Genomic DNA, 26101 nt, shown 5'->3' with positions numbered 1-26101 from the left:
ACTGAGCCACCCTGCCCCCTGACACCAGCTAATGGAATACCATTTGACAATTCCAACCCCACGAATCTCCTCACTTAAAATTAATTTCTGTAGTTCGACACAGTCTGTTCTGCCAAGTCACTTTAAAGACCTTGCTAACACTAAATCAACCTTTTTATAACATAATTCGACTTAACTTCCTTCGCGCTAGTGAGTGCAAATTTGCTTGTCTTCAAATGAATTGGCCCTTATAATGTACAGTATTTTTAAGGCTGTTAATATAGTAAATTCTGAAATGATTGAACTGGAGAAATTTTAAACCGTTGATGAAGTATTCATTCATATAGGCGTTAAACAATTTTAAACTATCATAGTCCTAGGATTAACACTGTCCAAAGGAAGCGAGAACGCCATCGAAGGTAAACAAAACGAGTTCAGATGATTGGCTATAAGTATTTATTTTATCATTTCAAGCGGCGCAGGCCTTCGAAAGATTGCGAACATTTGGGTACCCCGTGCCAGGGTCTCACTCACACTAGGTGCAATAAAACTCATTTATCAGCTGTGACCTTGCCCAATACAGGTAGGCTAGTACAGTATTTTCAGACTGTAATTTAACCATTTCAAAGGAAGGGTAGGTAACCTAAGTTTCTGAGGCTACTTCATGGAGGTTATGCCAGCCAGCTCACTGCCGTATTCCTACACCATTTCCCTTCATAATAAGTGAAGGACATATGTAAATATTGGTCGAAATTGTAAGGTTTTGACCCAACCCGTTTGATTTGATTTTGTGACTGCCTCATCAGTTTTTTTTTTTTTTTTTTTTTTTTTCCAGATATAACCCTTCTCTCAAATGAGATATAGATAAAATTATCGTTTCAACCCCTAACAGATAATTGGTAAACATACGCTTTACCTGAAGCAGCAGAAGGACTTTACCAGTTCAGTTCATATTCCTTCAGTTTGTTTTCTGTATTTTTCTGACTATTTTCAGGGTGGTAAATTTTCTTTCCCTGCTGAAAATTTTGGTCAGAGTAGTCTGAATGACGGATGACAATGGTAAATGTATATAATAGCTGCTTCCTACTGTCATTTGTCATTCAAATTGGTCAGGCCTGATGTCGACACCCCATTGCATCTTCAGGAAACCGAATGACATTAATATCACATGGACTGACACTGATATTACCTGTCATTCTAGTGTATACCCCTCTGTTGACACTTCATTGCATCTTTAGGAAACCGGATAACATTAATATCATATGGAACGACACTCATATTACCTTTCATTCCAGTGTATGCTCACTCTCTACATCTCAGTCCATCTTTAGCAAAGTGAATGTCTATGGTATCACATGGAGTGACATTGATACTACTTGTCATTTCAGTGGAAATCCTCTCTCTGTACCTCATTCCATCATTAGGGAACCAAATGACAATATCACGAGGAATGACACCGGTATTGCCTGCCATTCCAGTGTCTATCCTCTCTCAGCACCTCATTTCATATTTAACAAACTGAATGAGTGGTATCATATACGGTACATTGACACTCATATTACCTGTCATTCCAGCTTATATTTTCTCACTACACCTAATTCCATCTTCACAAAACTGAATGATATTAATATCACATGGAATGACATTGATATTAACTGTCATTCCAGCGTCTAGCCTATCTCTGCGCCTCATTGCATCTTTCGCAAACTGAATGACAGTGATATCACATGAAATCTATCTATCTATCTATTGCCAGACGCCATAATCCCGTAAGGGGTGGCCATTTGACTTTGAGTTATTCGTTTTACGGAGAGGGGCACTAACCCTCCACCAACCCACTTGTTGACACGTAGGGAGCACGTATGGTTTGGTTATATGGTTACCACCCAGCGTTGTAAATGGTTTCTTGGCTTACAGGAAACCATTTGGCTTGTCACTCAATGTAAAGCCACCTGTAAAGGAAAGAAAAGCAATAAGAAGTGACGCCACTGTTATTACCTGTCATTCCAGTGTATAGTACCTACCCTCTCTCTGCACCTCAGTCCATCGTTAGGAAAGTGAATGTCAGTGGTATCATATGTAGTGACACTAATACTACTTTGTCATTTCAGTGGAAGTCCTCTCTCTGCACATCATTCCATCTTTAGGAAAATGAATGACAGTCCTATCACATGGAATGAGACTGATATTACCCGTCACTCCATCGTATAATTTCTCTCTACACTTCATTCCATCTTCAGGAAACTGAATGACATTAATAGCACATGGAATGACACTGATATTACCTGTCATTCCAGTGGATAGCCTATCTCTACACCTCTTCCTGTCTTTAGCAAACTGATTGACAGTGATATCACATGGATTGACACTGATATTACTTGTCATTCCAGCTTATAGCCTCTCTGCAGTGGTGCAGTGGGGTGTCGACAGAGGGTATACACTGGAATGACAAGCAGTATCAGTGTCATTTTATGTGATACCACTGTCATTCATTTTGGTAAAAGTAGACTGAGGTGAAGAGCAGGTTTACACTGGAATGTCAGGCAGTATCAGTGTCATTCCATGTGATATTAATGTCATTTGGTTTCCTAAAGACACAATGAGGTCTCAGGAGAGGGTTTACACTGGAATGACAGGTAATATCAATTTCATTCTATGTGATATTAATGTCATTCAGTTTCTAGGCCAGACTAATCTGAATGACGAATGACAGTGAGGAGTGGCTATGATTTATATTTACCAACTGACCATCATCCACTCACTTGACGTAGTGCTGCCTACTTCTTCCTTAGCCTTTATCATTGTTTTTCTGAGCCTTCCCTCCTCTCTTCCTACTTCTCCCATCTTTTCTGTCACTTCTTATTGCTTTTCTTTCCTTTACAGGAGGCTTTACATTGAGTGACAAGCCATATGGTTTCCTGTAAGCCAAGAAACCATTTACAATGCTAGGTGGTAGCCACATAACCAAACCATACATGCTCCCTGCATGTCAACAAGTGGGTTGGTGGAGGGTTAGTGCCCGTCCCCGTAAAACAAATAACACATGAAGCTGACTTGCTGGCAGGTCTTTCAGTCTCTGTGCATAGGCACAAAAAATGGGATGCGACAAATTGCCGAATCCGCACTCTCAATTGGAAAATTTTTTTCTTATTGCCATATAGGTTCATACACATAAAATTATCTGAAATCCAGTAAAACTGTGTTTAATATAACTTTTTTTCTTATGCGAGGAAGAAGGAACCAAAGGCCAAGGCCGCAATAACAGTTCCCTCCAAGAGAAAAACAAAATACAAGAGAGAGCCAAATTCAAGATCCGATCATTTTGAGATGCCTGGACACACTGCATTTGAAAGACTGGAGATAATAGGAAGCAGGAAATACAGACAGAGGGAGACAGTTCCAAAGTTGACCTGTTGCCTGAATGAAGGACTGGGAGTAACGGTTAACTCTTGCATTAGAGAGTTGGACAGAAAAGGGATGAGAGTTTGCTGCTAGACAGGTGCTATGTGCCTGTTGCAGAGGTGGAGGAATGCATGCAGACAGTTCAGAGGACCAGTGACCATTGAAGTAGCGATAGAAAAGAGATAAAGATGCAACAGTGCGGTGAAGTGACAGAGGTTGAAGGGAGTCAGTAAGAGGAGGAGAGATAATGAGACGAAAAGCCTTTGACTCCACCCTATTGAGAAGAGCTGTATGTGGGGAGCCTCCCCACACATGAGAGTTGTACTCCACATGGGGGCGGATAAAACCCCTGTATAGAGTCAACAATTGTGCAGGGGTAAAGAAGTAACAGAGTCGGCTTAGCACACCTAATCTCTCGGAAGCAGATTTTACAAAAGATGTAATATGATCTTTCTAAGATAAGTCCCGAGTAAATGAAACCCCAAGCATATTCAAGGATGATGCAGGATTGAGCTGAATATTATTAAACATTAGTGGGTATACCTGTGGAAGATTTTATTGGGTTGATAGATGTAAGAACTGAGTCTTAGATGCATTAAAAACAACTAGATTATTTTTACCCTAGTCAGAAATATGAGCAAAGTCAGACATTAGGTGTGCCATAGCTTCATCCCTTGTTTGTTGAAGTAACTGCTGAGATGGGCATTGGAAAGGTGAAGGGTGGAGTCATCAGCGTATGAGTGGATAGGATTAGATGTACAGCTTTGACGGTCATTGATGAATAAAAGGAAGAGAGTTGGTGATAGAACACAGCCCTGAGGAACACCACTGTTGAAAGATCTAGGAGAAGAACAATGGCCGTCTACAACAGCAGCTATAGAACGACCAGAAAGGAAGCTAGTGATGAAGGCACAGATAGAAAGATAGAAACCGTAGGAGGGCAGTTTGGAAATTAAAGATATATGCCAGACTCGATCGAAAGCCTTTGAGATGTCAAGTGCAATGGCAAAGCTTTCGCCAAAGTCCCGAAAGGAGGATGACCAGGAGACTGAAAGGTAGGTGAGAAGATCGCCAGTGGAGCGTCCCTGACGGAACCCGTACAGACGATCAAAGAGAAGGTTGTGATAGGATAGATGCTTTAAAATTGTTCTGTTATGAACTGACTCGAAAACTTTTGAAATACTGGATGTTAAAGCAATTGGACGATAGTTAGAGGGGTGGGAATGGTCACCCTTCTTTGGGACTGGCTGAATTAAGAGCAAACTTCCAGCAAGAAGGAAAGGTACCATAAAAGTTGATAGACAAAGGCGAAAGAGTTTACCTAGGTAGGGTGTAAGCACAGAAGCACAGTTCTTGAGAACAACAGGAGAGACTCCATCAGGCCCATATGCCTTGTTAGTATTGAGGCCAGTGATGGCAGAAAATGCATCAGCTGAAGAAATTTTAATGTCAGTCATGAGGAAGTCAGAGGGGGAAAGTGATGGAGGAACAGCAATGGAATCGCCTAAGGTGGAATTAGAGGAGAAAGTCTGAGCGAAGAGATCTGCTTTATCAGTAGAAGAAATAGCTACAGAACCATCAGAGTAGAAAAGAGGAGGGAAGGATGATGAGGTAAAGTTGTTAGAAAAGTTTTTGACACGGTGCCAGAAGGAGCGGGAAGAATTCGAGTTGGAGAGTTTATAGCATTTAGTACGGATGAAATTATTTTTAGCAGAGCCAAGAACAGACTTAGCACGATTCCGGGCAGAAACTTAAAGATGATGTGATGCAGGGGTGGGTTGGCTCCGGTACCTTTTGTAGGCCCTCTCCTTGTTGTGGACAGCATTAGAACTATATCTGTCTGTCCATCTGTTGCCAGATGCCTTAATCCCATAAGAGGTGGCCACAAACAAATCGCCTCCTTGTCGCCCTGTCCCCCGCCATTTCACTGCCCTCCTCCCAGCTTATACCCCCTTCTCTCATATACTTCTCCACTCCATCCCTTGTCTCATCCTCGGCATCCTCTTCTCTCTTCCACCTCCCTCACATATGCTCTCCTCGTCAGTCTCTCACTCTCCATCTTCTCCACATGGCCAAATCACCTCAGTGTATTCCTCCTAACGCTTTCAGTCACATCCACATCCACCCCACAATGCTTCCACACTTCCTTATCTGTCAGTCTATATGTCCATGTAAGTCCACATGCTTCTCTCAAATAACTCATTTCCACTGCCCTCACTCTTGACTTGTGCCCTCTCAACAAGGTCCAAGTTTCACTTGCACTTGTTAGAGTTGGTATCACAATACTATCATGCAGTGACTTTTTAAATTCCATGCTCACTTCCTTATTTCTTATCACTGCTTTCAAAGAACCAGCAACCTTTCTTCCTTGTTGTACCAATTCAAGCACTTCTTCCTCCAAACTTTCATCTTTACTTATCACACTACCCATGTGCCTATATGCACTCACATTCTCCATTTCCTCATCATGCAGCTCACTGTACATTCAGTGACATCAGTTCTCTTGAAGACCATAACTTTATGTTTCCCTACATTCACCTTCAGATTCTGTTCTTACACACTCTCATTCACCAAACCTTGCAGTTCCCCTTCATCCTCACTTAATAACACAGTATCATCTGCAAACAACAGTACAGAAAGTTTCCAAATGCTGCCCTCTCTCATTAGGGCCGCTCCGACGTCCTCTGCCCTACCTTGTATCTCTTTTATAACCCCATCCATATGCAGATTGAACACCCATGGAGACATGGCACATCCCTGTTTCAGTCCATCTTTCAGGAATTCATTCAGTTCACTATCCACACGCACTGTAGCTTTAGCACCCTCATACATACATACTTTTCACTGCATTCAACAACTTCCCATTTACAGTACTCCATATACTCTTGATATTTTCACATTCCTTGTCTATCCACTCTGTCATGTGCTTTCTCCAAATCCATAAAGGCTGTATGCAACTTCTTTCCCTTCCTAAAAAAAAATTTCCGCTAGAGACGTAAGGGTGAGGATCTGATCTATAAAACCTTTTCCCTTCCTAAAACCTCTCTGTTCTTCTCCAACTAATTCCACTGTTATTTCCCTAACTCTGTCATTAAGTATCCTACCATATACTTTTCCTGTTACACTAAAACAAATGCCCCTATGATTACAGCACAATTTTTTTCCCCGTTTTCCCTTGTACAGGAGAATAACTATACCTGACTTCCAATCTTTTGGGGCTCTACCATCCTTCCAGGGCAATCTGCATATCTTCCACATCCATTCTGCTACCTGACTTCCAATCTTTTGGGGCTCTACCATCCTTCCAGGGCAATCTGCATATCTTCCACATCCATTCTGCTACCTGACTTCCAATCTTTTGGGGCTCTACCATCCTTCCAGGGCAATCTGCATATCTTCCACATCCATTCTGCTTTTGTCTCCCCTCATGCTTCAGCATTTCACCACACACCCCATCAATTCCTGGGCCTTCCCCATTTTGACTTTTAATGTAACTATTAATAAAAAATCAGGATTCAGAGCAGATCATGCTCAAGTTAGCAGAAGTGTTTCACCTTTAGCTTGACAGCTTGCCTTGACAAACTTCTGTTTTGTATAAATATTGATTTAAAGTGCAAATGCTGTACCTACATTTATTTGCATTTTAAATCAGTATTTATGGAAAATAAGAAGTCTGTCAAGGTGTGTTGGCAGTGTTAAGGGGAAATACCCACTAAATTTATCGCATTTTCACTCTGAATCCTGTTGTTATATTAATAGTTAAATTAAGCACAAAATATTCACTGGATTTCAGATAATTAGGTGTGCATGAACCTATATGGTTGTAAAAATTATAATGTTTTCCAGTTAAAAGTGCCGATTCGATAATTCATCACTGCTAAAAATGCTGAGTTCTTGCAGTGTCTATGACTGTCATAAGAGGCAAGATTAAGAGAAACATTAGAGAACTATAGTTTGCCAAACATGTTAAATATCAAGCAGAAAAAATAAAACTGAGTGAGGAGAAGAGTGACGAGAGCCAACCCAAAAATGAATGCAAACATAGAACACTTGGATGATAGTGTCATTTTCTCAGTGGCTAATAATTGTGTGTTGCATCATTCCCCACATTTTTGGAGAACACACATTATTGCATGAGTCATTAGATTTACAGCTGGTACCGAAGGCTAACCTCCCCTTGCCCTGCTTACCTAGTGATGTCTAGTGGGAAAATTAGAAGTTGTCTACTTGTACTGTCCCCACCTCTGAGATGTGGGTTAACCCATATGCCACTTACTGTTTATGTTTATCATATCTTGATGCAGTAGCTTTGGTATGGACTAATGTTCAAAAACTGTTTTGGGATGAAACTGAAATAATTGTTCTTTTAGGTGAAATTGTCTGTCACAACCTATGTAGTTTTTGTGTACAATATTATATATGTCTCTGCAGATATCTTGGTGTTGCTGGGGAGGCATTTCCCCCTGAGCTGCTCAGCTTTATGTACTGCAGTGATGATTGTGATGGTTATGTTTCTTTACAATAACTTACTTTTTAATGAGTTTTCTGTATTTACAAGTAATATTAATGAAGTATATTACCATCATCCACTCACTTGTAGTGCTGCCTACTTCTTCCTTAGCCTTTATCATTCTTTTTCTGTGCCTGCCCTCCCCTCTTCCTATTTCTCCCATCTTTCCTGTCACTTCTTATTGCTTTTCTTTCCTTTACAGGTGACTTTACATTGAGTGACAAGCCAAATGGTTTCCTGTAAGCCAAAACCATTTACAACGCTGGGTGGTAACCATATAACCAAACCATACGTGTTCCCTACATGCCAGCAAGTGGGTTTGTGGAGGGTTAGTGCCCCTCCCCGTAAAACAAATAACTCAGAGTCAAATGGCCACTCCTTATTGGGTGATGGCATCTAGCAATAGATAGATAGATCACCAGGACACCAGAATTAATGCGTACTACCTCTTCTTAGACAGATTAAATTTCCCTGCCAAATTAACATGCCACTTATTATGGTTTCATTTCTTTTTAAAGTAACTCTTCTTTGCTGCCTATTGGCTTTTACAAATGATTGAAGTACTGTATACTGAGGGCTACTGAGGCTTGCTTTTTAGTAATTTGGGATTTCTCCATCATAATGTAAATGACCACATTATACAAATTTTAATATAAATGACAATATTATATAAATCTTAGTACTACTCACCATAGCATAGTTCTCCAGTAAAATTGTTGTCTTATTGTCATGAGCATTTGATAATTTTGATTATTATTGTTGCTGAAGTAATGATAGAAAGTTTACCTGTATTTTGTGGATTCTGCTTTGCAGATTTCAGATATTCACAGATGAGAAAACCATAAAAAAAGGTGTTTGGGGGGAGTGATTTAACACAATATGCCATAAAGTCATGTGAAATACATTTCAGACAAGTAGATTCTAATGTCCAGTGATTTTTTGGGATACGGTAATATGAAGCATATTTAGGCAATCTATCTATTGCCAGACACCATAATCCCATAAAGGGTGGCCATTTGACACTGAGTTAGTTGTTTTACAGGAAGAGGCACCAACTTTCCACCAACCCACTTGTTGACACGTAGGGAGCACATATGGTTTGGTTATATGGTTACCACCCAGCATTGTAAATGGTTTCTTGGCTTACAGGAAACCATTTGGCTTGTCACTCAATGTAAAGCCACTTAAATTATGATTGTGAGGGCCTTTAGGTGGGTTTTCTTTTGGATTTTCACTATTTGTGAAATGTGAGTACCTGTACTTTTAAGTACATGGGTAGTGTGATGAGTAAGGATGGAAGTTTGGAGGGTGAAGTGCTTGAAAGAGTACAACAGGGAAGAAAGGTTGCTGATTCCTTGAAGGCAGTGATAAGAAACAGGGAAGTGAACATGGAAGTGAAAAAGTTATTACTTGACAGTATTGTGATACCAACTCTAATGTATGGAAGTGAAGCTGGGACCTTGTTGGGGGGACACAAGGCAAGAGTGAGAGCAGTGGAAATGAGTTATTTGAGAGGAGCCTTTGGAGTCACATGGAGAGACAGACTGACAAATGAGGATGTGAAGGAGTGTTGTGGTGTGGACGTGGATGTTATAGGAAGCGTTAGGAGAAACACATTGAGGTGGTTTGGCCATGTGGAGAGGATTGAGAGTGAGAGACTGAGGAGGAGAATGTGAGTGAGATGGAGGGGGAGAGAGGGAGGGGAAGGCCAAGAATGAGATAGAGGGATAGAGTAGAGAGGTGTATGAGAGAGGGGTGTGAATTGGGAGCAGGGCAGTGAAATGGTGAGGGACAGGGTGACGTGGAGGCGATTTGTTTGTGGCCATCCTGTATAAGGGATTGAGGCGTCTGACAATAGATAGATAGATAGTGAAGTCTAACACCTGCAAAAAATGTAGGATGACACTGTTGCTCGGTAGAGTGTCACATACACCACTTTTGAGATAATAAATATAGTATGGTAAAGAACTAACCAAGCTTTTAATACTGCAGATGACTGAAGGATGCAGGGAAAGCATGTGAGCCACAAGAAGAGATGGAGAAAGTAATACAGAATGTAGTGGAGACAAGAGTGGTGGGGGGAGGGGTGGAGGAAGAGATGGAGGGTGTGGTGGAAGTGGCGGAGTCACCATCTTCATGGGGAATGGACAGAGAGATGGAATCTGGTGGAGGGAACTCTGAAGTGGAAGCTGCCATTGTTGTTGACTTTACCCAGGAGTTTGACCGCATTTTTGTGCAGACTACATTTAACAGTTTTAGTGGTAAGTAATTTACTTAATCAGTATGATGCTTTTTTTTTTTTTATATGGATATCATTTTATTTCTACTGTCTCCAGTTTATGATGCAATTACCATATTCAGTTTGTGGATATTGTAAAGAAAATGTACCAGTACTTATCAGTGTTTCAATGATACTGTGAAGTTGATTTGCCAGTACCTTCAGCTGACAGTAGCAGCCATGGTAGGTAGAGGCAACCATCATCCATTCTGTTAATTTAATGCTGCCTACTTCTTCCTTCACCATTATCATTCTCTTTCTGTGTCTGGCTTCCCCTCATCCAAGTTCTTCCTTTCCATACCGTGTTTTTACCTGTCCCCGCCCTGGAGGGGCTTGGGGATAGGTATTGTTTTCAGTCAGTTTGTCTGTCTGTCTGTTTGATTTTCTTTCTGTCTGTCTATTTGTCTGTCTGACTGTCTGCCTGTCTGTTTGTCTGCCTGTCTGTTAACAACTTGACATGAAAACTACTGGTGCGATTTTGATTAAAATTGCAGGGATGATGGAATATGACCTTCTGATCACCAGATTAAGTTTTGGGCCAAAGTGGGCCAAGGCCCAGACTGTAGGCCCTTAAAAAAAAAAAAAAAAAAAAAAAAAAAAAAAAATCTCCATAACTCCATGCAGATTTTTTATATCGACATGAAACCAAAACCTAAAGGTGCATCTTTCAAATCTGCATCCTATAACATGCCTCATTACATCAGTGAGGTCACCCCTCAGTTAGCAGAAGGGTGGTCAGTGTTAGGTGGGTCGGGCCTTAAATTTCAAATGGGCATAAAATCGTCAATTTTCACTTGATTTACTCCAAATTTGATATGTGACATCTTTGACTAGATATCTTGTTATGTGTATATGTCAGCACTAAAATGACTGCCAGGGATAGGTTGGCTGTGCCTTGAGACTGCTTGTTTAGTACCCTTTCCACATCAGGTGGCTCTTCACTGAGTGACTAGTCTAGTGGTTTCCTGTAACCCAGGAAACTGTTTACAGTGCTGGGTGGTAACCATATAACCAGATGACAGAGTGAAGTGGAGCCTACTATGGTGCCCCAGTTAACTGGATGGAGAGATGCAAATGTGGCATCCTCTCAGGAACCAAACCTCCATCCTTTTCTGTCTGCATTGTCAGCCACATGGGGACATTGGTTCACTGCATGGGACAACCCTTCAGGGGGTGGTTGCTTGCTTGTGGTTGATGGGTCTGTTCAGCCAGACAGATTGAGGTTGATTAACCCATACCATGCTAGGCAAAAAAAAAAAAAAAAAAAAAAAAAGTATGATGCCCCACTATGCTGGCTGATTTTGGATTTTCTTTTTTCTGGTTAAATGGGCTTATTATGTCGATATAAGATCCCTGGCACTAATAAAAGTAATCACTAAAGCCAGATAGTTGGTTGAATTGAGTCAGGTTGGTGCCACTCCACCCTTGAAATCTTTGAGGGTACTGAGAGAGCAGAACGGCTGTGAGCTTGTGAACTATTCTATGCTATTCTATTGCCAGATGCCATAATCCCGTAAGGGATGGCCATTTGACTTTGAGTTATTTGTTTTATGGGGAGGGGCACTAACCACCCACCAACCCATTTGGTGACATGTAGGGAGCACGTATGGTTTAGTTATGTAGTTACCACCCAGTATTGTAAATGGTTTCTTGGCTTACAGGAAACCATTTGGCTTGTCACTCAATGTAAAGGAAAGAAAAGCAATAAGAAGTGACAGGAAATATGAGAGAAACAGGAAGAGAGGAGGGCAGGCACAGAAATGAATGATACAGGTTAAGGAAGGAGTAGGCAGCCCTACGTCAAGTGAGTGGATGATGGTTGCCACCACCAACCACATTGATTATGGATATTTTTTTCTGGCCAAATGGGCTTAATACATCACTATAAGATCAGTGGCACTAATGAAAGTAATTGCCAGTGCCAGAAAGTTGGTTGAATCGAGTCAGGTCGGTGCGACTCTACCTCTGAAATCATCGAGGTTATTGAGAGAGCAGAGCGTCTGTGAGCTTGTCAACCAATTTTGGATTTTTTTTTTTTTTTTTTTTTGGGGGGGGGGGGGTAAATGGGCTTAATACGTCAGTATAAGATCCCTGGCACTAATACAAGTAATCATCAAAAACAGAAAGTAGGTTGAATCGAGTCAGGTTGGTGCCGCTCGACCTTTGAAATCTTCAAGGTTACGGACAGAGCAGAGTGGCTGTGACCCTCCTAAGACTCACTCGGCTCCCGTGATCCTAAATCAGAGTTGTAAGCGTAGTGGAGAAATGTCTGAAGTTAGTGAGATATGATATTACCTTCCATTTTCCTTTGGTTGCTTGAAATGACTTCTTAGTGCTGCAGGACGTAGATCTACATCACTGGCATTTTTGAAGGGGACGTAGATCTACGTCGCTAGCATGGTATGGGTTAACAATAGCAACAATAACAACAGCAGCAGCATTATGTAAAATATTGATAATTTAGATCTTATCCCATACTGGTACCTCGTATGTCATTTGTTCTTGCCATACCTAGATGATTATACAGGTATTCTGTTAAAAGAGAAATTTTTATAACTGGCAGGGTGAGATCATTTATATTGTTCGATTCACTCATCCTCTCTCATTCTTCCTCATCACACTACAGCACAGTCTTTAGGTTTTTAAATCACTGTCATCTTAAATTTCAGGACCTAGCCCCGGGTTCCTGTGCTCCTCATGGGGCAACATAGGATTGGATGATGGATGGATGGATGAAAAGCATTCATATGAGAAAGTTTTGGACTCTCACTTTTGTCAGATGCTTGGTTCACACTTGGTTCGTTTAGTGATTTAAGGCAGGGTAGGGCTGGCGGCACCAGGGTCCTTCCGGTCGCCATCAAGCGACTTTGCTGGCAGCGACTGTTGCTATTTCCGGGAATGCTCGTCGGCGAAGAAGTGACAGTGCGGCCTTATTCTTTACCAACATCCGCGGCCTTACCACAAATTTAAACTCAGTTCATTTTTTCCTTCAGTCCATATCCCCTTTGGCCCTTTTCCTCACAGAACCACAAATCTCATCCCCAAACGATATATCTCCATTTTGTTTTCCCAGTTACCATCTCCTTACAAACTTCCGTAACAAGGGCGGCACCTGTTCTTATATCAAATCCCAATATGCAGTTGACAATATTTTAAACTTCACCCAGTTTTGATTACTCATTATATAAACTAAATTGTCAAAACATTACCAAATATATTTGTGTAGTTTATCGTTCCCCTAATGCATTTTTGGAACCCAATGTATTTGATTACATATCCACTCAGCTGAGTAACCTTAACCTTGCCCTTGGCACTGAAATTACCATTTTAGGTGATTTTAACATACATAATGTTGAATGGTTATTGCATTTGCCCGGACTGACGACGCTGGTCTAGAGTGCGAGCTGTTTGCGGAATCGTTTAATCTCACCCAGTTGGTAAAGCAACCAACCAGAATACCTGATAATCCTGACCATAATGCCCATCTCTTGGATTTATTCTTGACAAATAATCCAGATCAATACAGGATAGAGGTACTGTCACCACTTGGATCCTCTGACCACAATCTCATCAAAGCCTCATTAGTTAACACTCCCACACCTCCCCATTCTGAACCTGTCAGGGTGACCCGATGGCACTTTGATAGGGCAGACTGGGATGGATTTAGAATTTATCTTGCTGACATTCCATGGCAGTCTTTCTTCTCTAGTGATCCCAATTCTACCCAGTCCCACATTTGTGACTTAATACTAGCTGGTATGGATTTATTCATACCAAGTCAACAGTTCACTAAAAGATCAAACTCTCCAAAATGGTTTGATGGCAACTGTGCCAGAGCAACAGCCCAGAAGTCAGTAGCATATAACTCTTACTTAAAATAAAGAACATCTGAATCACTCTCCCAATTTAAAATTGCTAGAAATCATGCAAAAGCTGTATTAAATCTATCTAAATCAAACTTTCTTTAAAAGCAAGCATCAAAACTACTTAACAACCCTAATGACAATAGAATATTCTGGTCAACTCTTAATTCTTTCAATAATAACCTTAACAAGTCATCTTCCATTCCCCCACTAAAATCTTCAGATGGCAACATTACAGATGACCTGCATGGGAAAGCAGATATCTTTGCCAGTACCTTTGCCAGAAACTCTACCATAGACAATACCAACAAGAATGTCCCAATACTGGAACTTGATTCTCCCAAAATTGCCCCACGTAAAATACAGACAAGATACGTGAAATCCATCCTAGACAGTTTCCCTACCAACAAAGCTCCAGGCCCAGATGGAATTCCGCCAATTGTTTTGAAAAAGTGTTCCCCTGAACTTGCCTCTGTCCTAGCTAAATTATTCAGACTATGGATACTTACTTCTTTATTCCCAAATTCATGGAAAGAAGCCAATATCCACCCAATTCCGAAGAAAGGAAGTTCGTCTGACCCCTCCGATTACAGACCAATAGCTGTCACATCTTCTCTTGGTAAGGTATATGAAACTTTAATTAATAAGCACATTGTTAAACATCATGAATCCAACAACTTAATTAGTGATAGACAATATGGTTTTCGCCACGAAAGATCCACCATTGACATACTCAGTCTCTTAACTCACACCATCCATCAATCAATTGATCTTTTTGGAGAAACTCATGCTGTAGCTCTTGATATCTTTAAAGCTTTTGATAGAGTATGGCACTGTTCCCTGCTGTCCAAACTCACTTGCTGTGGACTAACGTCTTTTGTTTCTTTGATTTCTTCATATCTTAGTGACAGGAAAATAAGAGTAAAAGTAGATGATGTATATTTCAATTTCCACTCAGTTAACGCCGGCGTGCCGCAAGGATCAGTTCTGGCGCTAACCCTATTTCTGGTTCATATTAATGATCTCTTATCTGTCACCCACAATCCCATTCATTCATATGCAGATGACTCAACACTACATAGTTCATTCACACTCAGACACCCATTTACAAAGTCTAATATCTCTACCTCTCAGCTCAGTACAGCCATCTCCATAAATCAAGATCTATCTACGATCGGTGAATGGGGACAAAACAACCTTGTCTCTTTTAATGCTAGTAAAACTAAATATATACAGTTTCCTAATGAGAATGGGAGTGCGTTAGTGGACATTTGTGCTGGGAGGGGGTTGGTGATAGCCAATACCCTCTTCAGGCATAAAATTATCCACAGGTATACATGGCGAGTGATGAGAAGGGTGGGTGGTGAACTGAATGAAAGGAAGACAATGATTGATTATGTGTGTGTGGATGAAAGGATGCGAAGATGTGTAATGGATGCAAGAGTTTATAGAGGTTGGGGGAGTGGACTTTCTGACCACTACTTGGTGGTGGCCAGAATTAGAGTTCAAGTAAGATGGAGGAATAGAAGAAGGGAAAGACGAGAGGAAGGAGTACAGTAGTTGCAAGGAGAGTGGTAAGGTTACAAGAGGATGAGAAAAAGGCAGAGTATAAGAGAGAAGTGGAGGAACGATTGGGCAAATATGAATTGGAGCAGGTGGAAGACGTGGAAGGTGTGTGTAGAATATTTACAGAAGAAATATGTGCAGCATGTGATGTGGTGTGTGGAAGGAAGAGAAGACGGAGGGGGGTGCAAGGAACAGCGTGGTGGACTGAAGAGGTGAAACAGGCTGTGGCACAAAAGAAAAAAGCATACAATGAATGTATGAGAAATAGGGGCGTGGAAGAGGTTGAGAGGCGGAAGAGAGAGTTATATGTAGAAAGAAAGAGAGAGGTGAAAATATTAGTAAGAGAGAGTAAGAAGAGAGTGGATGAGGAATTTGGAAGGAATTTGAGTGAAAAGTGGAGGGACTGTAAGAAAATGTTCTGGAGAGAGGTGAAAAGAGTAAGGCAGGGTGGAAGTGAAGTTAGCAGGGGAGTGAAAGATAAAAATGGTAGATTACTAGTGGAGAAGGGAGAAAAAGTGAGCAGATGGAGAGAACACTTTAAGGAATTGTTGAACGTAGAGGATGGAAGTAATGCAAGTATAAGTGGCTGGGGAATGGCTGGGAGAAGGAGGGAGGGGAGAAGACAGGAAGAAATCAGTAGGATAGAAGTTGTGGAAGCAATGAAGAAAGTTAAATCAGGGAACCCAGGAATTGATGGAGTGTGTGGTGAAATGTTGAAGCATGGGGGAGAGATAGTAGTAGAATGGATGTGGAAGATGTGCAGATTGGCCTGGGAGGAAAGTAGAGTCCCGGAGGATTGGAAGTCAGGTATAAATATTCCCTTGTACAAAGGAAAAGGGGAAAAAGAAGTGTGTGGTAATCATAGGGGCATTTGTCTTCTTAGTATAATAGGAAAAGTGTATGATAGGATACTTATTGACAGAGTTAGAGAAAGAACAGAGAAATTAGTTGGAGAAGAACAGGGAGGCTGTAGGAAGGGAAGAGGTTGTGTAGATCAGATATTCATTCTTAGATCTTTAGTGGAAAAGTTTCTAGAGAAGGAAAAGAAGTTGTATGCGGCTTTCATGGATTTGGAGAAAGCATATGACAGGGTGGATAGACAAGGATTGTGGAAAGTGTTAAGAATATATGGAGTAGATGGGAAGTTGTTGAATGCTGTGAAGAGTATGTACGATGGTGCGAAGGCTGCAGTGCGTGTGGATGGTGAACTAAGTGAATTTTTCTCTTTGAAGGTTGGGTTGAAACAGGGATGTGTCATGTCTCCATGGTTGTTCAATCTGTACGTGGATGGGGTAATAAAAGAGGTACAAGGTAGGGTAGTGGATGTTGGAGTGGCCTTGGTGAGAGAGGATAGTGTTTGGAAACTCCCTGTACTGTTGTTTGCAGATGATACTGTGTTGTTGAGTGAAGACGAAGGGGAGCTGCAAGGCTTGGTGGATGAGTTTGAGAGAGTGTGTAAGAAACGGAATCTAAAGGTGAATGTAGGGAAGGGTAAAGTGATGGTCTTTGAGAGAGAAGTCAGTGAATGTACAGCGAGGTTGGATGGTGAGGAATTGGAAAATGTGAGTACGTTTAAGTACTTGGGTAGTGTGATGAGTAAGGATGGAGGTTTGGAGGGTGAAGTGCTTGAAAGGGTACAGCAGGGAAGAAAGGTTGCTGGTTCTTTGAAAGCAGTGATAAGAAACAGGGAAGTGAGCATGGAAGTGAAAAAATTACTACATGACGGTATTGTGATACCAACTCTAACGTACGGAAGTGAAGCTTGGACGTTGTTGGAAGGACACAAGTCAAGAGTGAGAGCAGTGGAAATGAGTTATTTAAGAGGAGCCTGTGGAGTCACATGGAGAGACAGGCTGACGAATGAGGATATAAAGGAGCGTTGTGGTGTTGATGTGGATGTGATAGGAAGCGTTATGAGGAACACACACTGAGGTGGTTTGGCCATGTGGAGAGGATGGAGGGTGAAAGACTGACGAAGAGAGTGTATGTGAGTGAGGTGGAGGGGGAAAGAGGGAGGGGGAGGCCGAGGATGAGATGGAGGGATGGGGTGGAGAGGTATATGAGAGAGGGGGGTGTGAGTTGGGATCAGGGCAGTGAAATGGTGGGGGACAGGGCGACTTGGAGGCAGTTTGTTTGTGGCCACCCCAAACGGGATTGAGGCGTCTGGCAATAGATAGATAGACTAATAGACAGATATTGCTAGATTCGTACATTACCTTCAGTGCTACTAATATTCCCATCTCCAAAAGTATTGAAATTCTTGGCGTCTCACTTAACAGTGCCCTCAGCTGGACCTCTCATGTCAGATCACTTGCTAAAACCGCCTCAAAGAAACTTGGATTATTGTACAGAGTCCGTAACTTCTTCGCCGATGTGCAGTTAGCTATAATTTATAAGAGTCGTGCACTCTTAGCTTGAATATTGCTCACCCTTGTGGAATGGTTGTGGAGAGGTTACATTAAGACAACTAGACAAAATTCAGAACAAAGCTGTTAGAATCATTAACAACCCTGTCATTACATATAAACTACCTCCCCTGCAAGTAAGAAGGAATGTTGCCTCCCTTGCATTATTTTACAGATATTTTTTTGGCAAATGCTTAGACGAAGTTGCGTCCATGGTGCCACCTCTCCATGCCTTCCCTCGTGCTACACGGGCATCTGGTAGCACTCATGACTGGAATGTCACTCAGCCATATTGCAGAACTTCTGCCTATCAGAATTCTTTCATTCCCCGAACTTGATCTCTCTGGAATTCGCTTCCCCAGAGTTGTTTCCCTCCAAATTTCAACCCACAGCAGTTCAAGTCTAACTGTTACAGATATTTTATGAACGGAGGACACCAGTAATCTGGTGTATGGATTGTTTTTTTTTTTTACTCGTTTGTTTTTCCTTCCTCCGTTCTGTTATTTATAAAAAAAGATAAAAAAATAACAGTGTCATTTACTCTTTTTACAGAATTTGAGGCACTCTTCAACAAATTCAAGGCAGAGACAGGCACAGTGTTTCGCATCAAATCGTCTTGCAGTGTGGAATATGAGAATGCTCGGCGCAAGAAGCATTTCATCCCTGCCAGGTTTAAGTTTGTGTCTGTGAGGTATTGCTGCGTTCACTATGGTCAGCCCAAGATTGCCGGTCAAGGCATTCGCACCAAGCAGAGGTAAGGCGTTTGAGATCAGCTCTCCCTATCCAGTGACATCTTTCACACTACAGTATCTTGTTCTAGCTGCTATCAGATACAGTAATTTCAGTTATCTGTCATCACAATATCTGGCGTATCATTATCTGCTTTCGGCTCGGTTGTATCAATACAATATCCGGTGAAATTAGGCAATGTCCTGCTCAGAAACGGGAAGCAATCGGTGATACTATGCATTTTTTTACGGTATCGTAATGTGTATCATCCGGCTCAGATATGGGACCCAATTAGTGCATGGGCTAATGCTGCAACACCCACCAGCCAATCACAATTCATTGTGGGAGCGGCCCACCCGACGTGCAGAGCCAACTGTCACTCTCTCATTCTTTCCACTGGACGCAGTATGGTGGGAACCTTTCTATGCCTCATATATTTGTGACCCATGCAGTGGCTACCCCCCAGTGTTGTGACAGCCTGTGGCCCCCAGTGCCTCACTCATTGCTGTAGTGCTGTGACTTCCCTTGTGGCCCCACAATGCTCCATGCCCTGGTGCTGTGACTACTATACCCTAGTTCTGCATGACGACTGAGTTTGTGGCTTTTGTGACGGTATCCTGGCTGCTGCAGGTACTGTATTACTCTACTATATGTACTGTGTAAGTACTGTATTGTATTTTGTGTTTGATTTTAATCTTTTATACTCATGGGCAATATTGTAGGAAAGTTTTTAGGTTAGAGGGCTGAGATGGATAGCTTAGGATGGTGACATATAATCCGGTCCATCACTGAATGGATAGCTGATTGGGGGTACTGACACAATATCTTGTCATTTTTGCAATATCCAGCAAACGGGGAGGGGGGGGGGGGACTTAATTCCACTGGATACTTGAGAGATTACTGTAGTTTACACAGCTTGGGAGAGGCTCCAGACTGAAGGGGTTTATGTAGCCTAAGCCCTTCACTGCAAGAGATCTCCCAAAAGCTGAGTAAAATACTATGGAGGTAGCAGTAATTACTTTCATTTAGTCTTTTCCACCACCAGCTAGTTTTATCCTGCTTAGGAGAAACCACATACGTCTGTCACGTAGTCTGTCTGTCAATTAAATGGATGCTAAACACTTGTCATATGATCCTTTGTATGTAACAGAAATTTGTGAATATAATGTGATCCCCACAACTTCCCAACCTCATCAACTTCCTTACCTTGTTTTCTTCCACACTCATGTACGACGCTCACCCACCTTCTGCTTGGTCTGGCATGCCACCTTTCCACCTCCAGACTCATTCATATACAGTATACATTATACTCCATCCTGTATATTTTTACCACCATTTTTACTAAATATCCATTCTTTCCATATAACCATATCACCTGAGCATGCTGTCTTCAACCCAATTGCTTTCTCTACATTTTTCACAGATCACAGTTTTTCTTATCCTATGCATTCTGTGCACTCTGCACACATTCCTCAGTAAACTCATTTCTCACTCTTCATCAACCCAACCCAATGTCCCATATCCACATGGGGTGGGGAGATGTGAAGCAATTCTCTTTGCTCTTTTAGGGGACATGGGCCTGTGGAGATTGGAATTTTTAAGTTTACAGCCTCCTCGATTTTATGTTGGAGATACCAGGCTGCATGTAACAGACACAGTTTAGAGATAATTGCCATATTCCAATGCTTCCCACCTTCCATCACCATTGTCTTTTAGTTAACTTTTGCAGTATAGAGGGACTAAGTCTGTTACATACACTTACCTTCTCACAGGAATCTCCCTGTGGGACCCTTTTCAGTATGGTGGCTTTTTGTAAATGACTCTGGACCTTTCATTGCACTAGCCGTGGGAGGGATTTTCAGGTGTATTTACGATTGATTTTCTGCTGCAGCTCTGATTTGTTCTTGCAGGATTGTTGAGGAGTTGAAGCTTTTCAAGGCTCTTGTTCTCTCTGCACAAGAAATCATAGATACAAGAGGAAAGTATGGTAATCATACCTGTATCTGTTTTATATACAGTATAAACAGTAATCCCGCGATTATCCGATGTAATAGAGCCAAAGGATATACAGAAAATGGATCCATCTGGAAAATGGACTTGTTGCCTGGCCCCCCCTTCATACATAACCTAACTCTGAAAGCCATTGTAAAAGACCACTACAGTACATCATACAACACTTGTTCATGTTTTTTAACTCTATGGTACTCTGTCTGGTCAAGCAAACCTATAAACCACAGCCAAGCAGTGACCATGGTCAAGCATGGAAAACAATACCCCTTTAAGATGCAGGAAGTCGACCATCCTGCATCAGTGTTATCCAGGATCTCCCGCTTCTTCTCCAGAGTCAGCACTATCCTCTTCCATTTCCCTGGTGGAGGGGCCATTATCACACACCCAAGGAAAGGCATGCAAGGAATAGCAAGGCCTGAAGCAGGTAGGGAACAACCACAAAAGCCACCATGTGCACTGCCATAACAACTGTCAGAGAGGAACTGTTCACTACACGGTTGCCGCCTGGGAACTGGGAATGACCGAGGGGGTCTCTAGTGGATGCTGGGTGAACTACCTAGCCAGACGGCATGGCACCACCAGGCTATTCTCACCTTGCCGGGCAAAAATGTTCACGCAGCCATAATTTCCACCTGGACGCAAGCATATTGTCTGGGTAAAATGGAAAAATGTCCAAATAATGGTTTCAAACAGCCAGATCACAGCATCTGGGTAATGGTTTGTTCGGACAATGGACGTCCGGATAATCGAGGGATTACTGTATATATACCGTATATATATATATACATATATATATATATATATATATATATATATATATATATATATATATATACTGTATATATATATATATATATATATATATATATATATATATATATATATATATATATATATATATATATATATATATATATATATATATATATATATATATATATATATATATATATATATATATATATATATATATATATATATATATATATATATACAGTATATATATATATATATATATATACAGTATATATATATATATATATATATATATATATATATATGTGTATATACCGTATATATATACATATACAATATATATACTGTATATATATATATATATATATATATATATATATATATATATATGTATATGTATACAGTAATCCCTCCAATATGCGACGTAATAGAGCCTAAGGCATGTCCGGATAGTGATCCTGTCCGGATATTGGGCCCCAGCCTCCTGGACTTGTACTTATGGACCCTAACTCAGAAAGACACCTATACAACTCCCTCTGGACATGCATTGCACCTATTTAAGACCCAAATCACACCAATAAGGGACATAAAAGACTGAAATAAATGCAAAAGAACCATAAAATGAGGTTTTAGAGGTGAGTTTATACAATATTAAACATTCTGGGTACTTACAAGTCCCTGGCTCCTGGACTGGTTTGAACCGCCAGTTTGCAGTCCACAGTTAATCCTCTGCACTCTAAATTCTAATTTCTTAACGCTGCACAACACTGTAAATTCCCGTGTGTTCTAGGGGCGAGGTATTGCAGTTTATTCACTGTTTATTCACAAAAAACAAGCACCTGTGGCTTGCACTGCTATTAGCATCTGCTCTCGATCGGAGTTTGGCTGTGACTGTTGATGATGGCGGGGTAACAGAGTTGCCAGATCGCAACGGCCACATTACCAATCTCCTCAACTTTCATTACCAAATTTGACTTTTCATTACCAAATTCGTAAAGCTAGCATTTATTCTTCACTAATTATATATACAAGTGGAAATACATGTAATCACTCTCCTTATAATTAGCACATTGTTGATTATTTTCACGCTATGTAGGGTAGCAGATTAATCAGAGAGAGCAAACAATCCACCATCTCCATCCTGTGTATCCTCATACATGTGAAAAATTTATTTAGTAATGCATTATTCTGATTCATTACCAAATGAATTTTTCATTACCAAATTGGCCGACACTTGGTAATGAAAAATACCAAATGGCAACCCTGACAGGGGAGGGGGGAGGGAGAGGAAGGAAAGGGTGAAGGAACCATGGTGTAACAGCTGTTCGGCGCCACGCGGCAGTTTCAAATTACGGGAGGGAAAAAAGTAAGATTTTTTTCCAATTTTTTGCGGTTTTTGACCCATTTTGGGAATATTGGATCCCGGGACGATTATGTCCGGTTAGTGGGGATGTTTGGATATTGGGCGTTCGGATATTAGAGGGATTACTGTGTAAACTAAAAAGACAAGGAAAGAAGAGAGCAGAATCTTCTCATGGCACATGTTCGTTTTGCAAGTCAATATGTAAGTACTGTATTGAGAGGGAGTTGGTCATACGTTTGTTTTTAAATCTGGCATTTTGGTCTTTTTTCATCCCTTGACCACCCCATTTGGGATACATGGCGTCTGGCAATGAATGAATGAAACTTGTAAAATATGTTTCAGTTGGATAAATACTGTAGACTATGTTGGAAGGAACCATGTGATGATCAGCCTTTCTGTAAGGTGAACACAGTACATTTCTTTTCTAGTTTATGTATTTATTTATTTATTTATTTATTGGTACTGAAAAGTGTTAGAACTTAAAGTTGGCTTTATCATGTGAGAGTAGGGAGAGTGAGAGTTTGATTAGGAAATTGTATGTGAATGAAGTTTTGGAAGAGAACAGAATGAGGATTAGGTGGAAGGATGGGGTGGAAAGGTACAGTAAATGAGAGTTGTGTAAGTTGTTGGAGGACAGGATGACAGCAGAGTGCAGGGTGACATGGAGGCAATTTGTTCATCATCACCCCCTTCAGGATTAAGGCATCCGGCTGTATGTAGGTAGATTGATAGACTTGGAAATAATTTAGCCCTCACTCCTCATTCTGTTGTTTTTCAGGTATTTGCCTTGTGGGTGTGAATGCTTGCTATCGCTCTCCTACAATCGGGGTGCTTTGGTCATCTCTCAAGCAACTATGCAACATAATCATGAAGTCAGCAGCCAGATGGCACCATATTATGCCATTAATAGGAGAATCAGCAACAATGAACTGAGGCAAGTGGCTGACATGATTGAGTTATTGCCTAATAGTCGTGCCGTGCAGCAGTTCCTCCAAAAGCATTTCCATCGACCAACAACACTACAGGATGCTAAGAATATCCGTGCTCGTCTTAAAACATTGAAGATGCATCAGGAAGAGAGTTCTCGAGCCATTCGATATATAAGACCAGAGTCACTTGTAGAGGAAGAGGGAGACAGGGAAGAGGTTACTAAAGAAGAAGAAGAAGTATTAGAGGATATAAGGGAAATACATGAAGATGTAGATGATGAAAGAGAAGAGGATGTAGAGGTGAGTGATCCATGTGGTGAACTGTTACAAGAAGCACAGGAACAGTTAAGGGAGGCTGTGTTAGAGAAGATTAAGGAAAAGCTGTATGACTTACTGATTGGATGCAAGACACCTGTGTTCTTGAACCGTGTTGGTATTATTAGCAAGATTATTGAATCCTGGGAAAATGGGGATCACTTTGAAGTCCAGTACGCTGTTAAAAACAATTGTGTGATCCAGATTGGTGATAAAGGGTCAGGTCACATTAAATTAACCACTCAAACTCAAGGAAATCCTCAGACTTGTAACAAATCCACTGTTGCTAACCACTTACCAGAGAATTGTAGCTCAAGTGTGCAGCTCTTGCCATCATCATTAAATGGGCAGTCACTGAGGTTGATTCTTCCTCACAGAGATGGCATTGTGTCTAATACACAGGTGACAAGATCAAAGGGCCTACATAGGACGAAAAAATGTGTGATAGATGAGCTGAAATTAGAGTACAGAGACCAGGATAGAAGTCAGATTCACCATCCAGTAAAAGTTCATCAAAAAATCATAGAGGATGGAGTGCATTTGTGTGATGAAGCCATGGAAGTGGAGATAGAGGTGAATGGAAGTGTAGCAAATGTGAAGCGAGTCAGGTTTGAACCTTTGGAATACTGTGAAGTGGATATTACCTAGCACAGCTGATATTACACTTTGTAGTGGATATTGCCTAGCACAGTGGATATCACACTGCATAATGGATATTAATGGTACATTTAGTTTTAATAATAATAAATGATACCGGTAATAAGCTGGTCTTTTGTTTCTCAGAAGTGCCAGTTCTTCCTTATGCATTAAGTCCTATGCATCCTGATCATCATCATCATCATCACAACATCCCAGTCTCATATTCCTACCTAAGGATGTGTTGAAGTAGGGTCCAGAAAGTAAAGAAAGGGAAAGCATGATAAGGAGAAATAGTAATAACTATTAAGGCTGGAGAGTTTTCTGTTGCTAGTGGCTAAGGATATACCGTACTGTCATTGTTGATGGAAGTGATTGTTATTGTTATATTCATAGCTTTCACTGTGAGACAAAGCCAGAATTCTGGGGGCTTGAATGATGTAAAGCCAGAATTCTGGGGGCTTGAATGATGCACAGCCAGAATTCTGGGGGCTTGAATGATGTAAAGCCAGAATTCTGGGGGCTTGAATGATGTAGAGCCAGAATTCTGGGGGCTTGAATGATGTACAGCCAGAATTCTGGGGGCTTGAATGATGTACAGCCAGAATTCTGGGGGCTTGAATGATGTACAGCCAGAATTCTGGGGGCTTGAATGATGTACAGCCAGAATTCTGGGGGCTTGAATGATGTATAGCCAGAATTCTGGGGGCTTGAATGATGTACAGCCAGAATTCTGGGGGCTTGAATGATGTACAGCCAGAATTCTGGGGGCTTGAATGATGTATAGGCAGAATTCTGGGGGATTGAATGATGTAGAACCAGAATTCTGGAGGACTGAATGATGTAGAGCCAGAATTCTGGAGGCTTGAATGATGTATGAATGATTATCTGGGCCATTTCACTAGACATGTTAATAGTTCATCCACTCATGTACTTCATCTTTCCTTGTTTCTTGTTCTACCTCATCGCATGCTTAGGTGGAAAATAAGTCAGGATGATCATATTTTTGGGTTTATGAGACCATTATCAGTTCTGTACAGTGGTGGTCAAAAATAATCACCTATCCTCTGGTACACCATGCCTCTGGCTGGCTCCTTTATGCATGGCAAGTCACAGTGGAGTAAGAGGGGCTGAGAAGGAGGGGCCAGCAAGAGAAGGAAAGGCGGGTAGGGGGATGAGTGATGGTGCAGGGTTGGAGTGAGGGAGGGTAGGGAGAATGAAATGTGAAGTGGTGGTCACGTAATTTGTGTTTTTTTTTCATTCTGGACTTGATATAAAGGAGTTAATATTTGGAATATAATGCTGCATTACACCTTGTATAGCGGCACCAAATAACAAGCATTAAAGTGATGATATTGAG

At 41.1% G+C, this 26101-nt stretch overlaps 1 protein-coding gene across 1 annotated transcript; it reads left to right on the top strand.

Moving 5' to 3' along the window:
• The first annotated feature begins 411 nt into the window (after positions 1 to 411).
• LOC145396487 (uncharacterized) lies at positions 412 to 24753 on the top strand. Its single transcript, XM_080269859.1, has 4 exons — positions 412 to 562; positions 9884 to 10152; positions 18556 to 18757; positions 23640 to 24753. Exons 2-4 carry the CDS (start codon positions 9927 to 9929, stop codon positions 24751 to 24753), a joined length of 1542 nt encoding a protein of 513 aa, XP_080125985.1. The 5' UTR covers positions 412 to 562; positions 9884 to 9926.
• Positions 24754 to 26101: the final 1348 nt, after the last annotated feature.

Source organism: Coenobita brevimanus, chromosome 38 (assembly GCF_032717465.1).
Source record: "Coenobita brevimanus isolate Jiangsu-jjx chromosome 38, ASM3271746v2, whole genome shotgun sequence".
NCBI lineage: Eukaryota > Metazoa > Arthropoda > Malacostraca > Decapoda > Coenobitidae > Coenobita > Coenobita brevimanus.
Note: the sequence above shows the minus strand (reverse complement) of the source record. Positions and strands in the feature narration are given on the sequence as shown.

Excerpts from the sequence above, each read along its gene's own strand:
- LOC145396487 (XM_080269859.1), top strand. The coding sequence starts at position 9,927 with ATGGAGAAAGTAATACAGAATGTAGTGGAGACAAGAGTGGTGGGGGGA. Across the intron at positions 10,153-18,555 it reads TACATTTAACAGTTTTAGTG|AATTTGAGGCACTCTTCAAC; the intron begins GTAAGTAATTTA and ends CTCTTTTTACAG. Across the intron at positions 18,758-23,639 it reads GGCATTCGCACCAAGCAGAG|GTATTTGCCTTGTGGGTGTG; the intron begins GTAAGGCGTTTG and ends GTTGTTTTTCAG.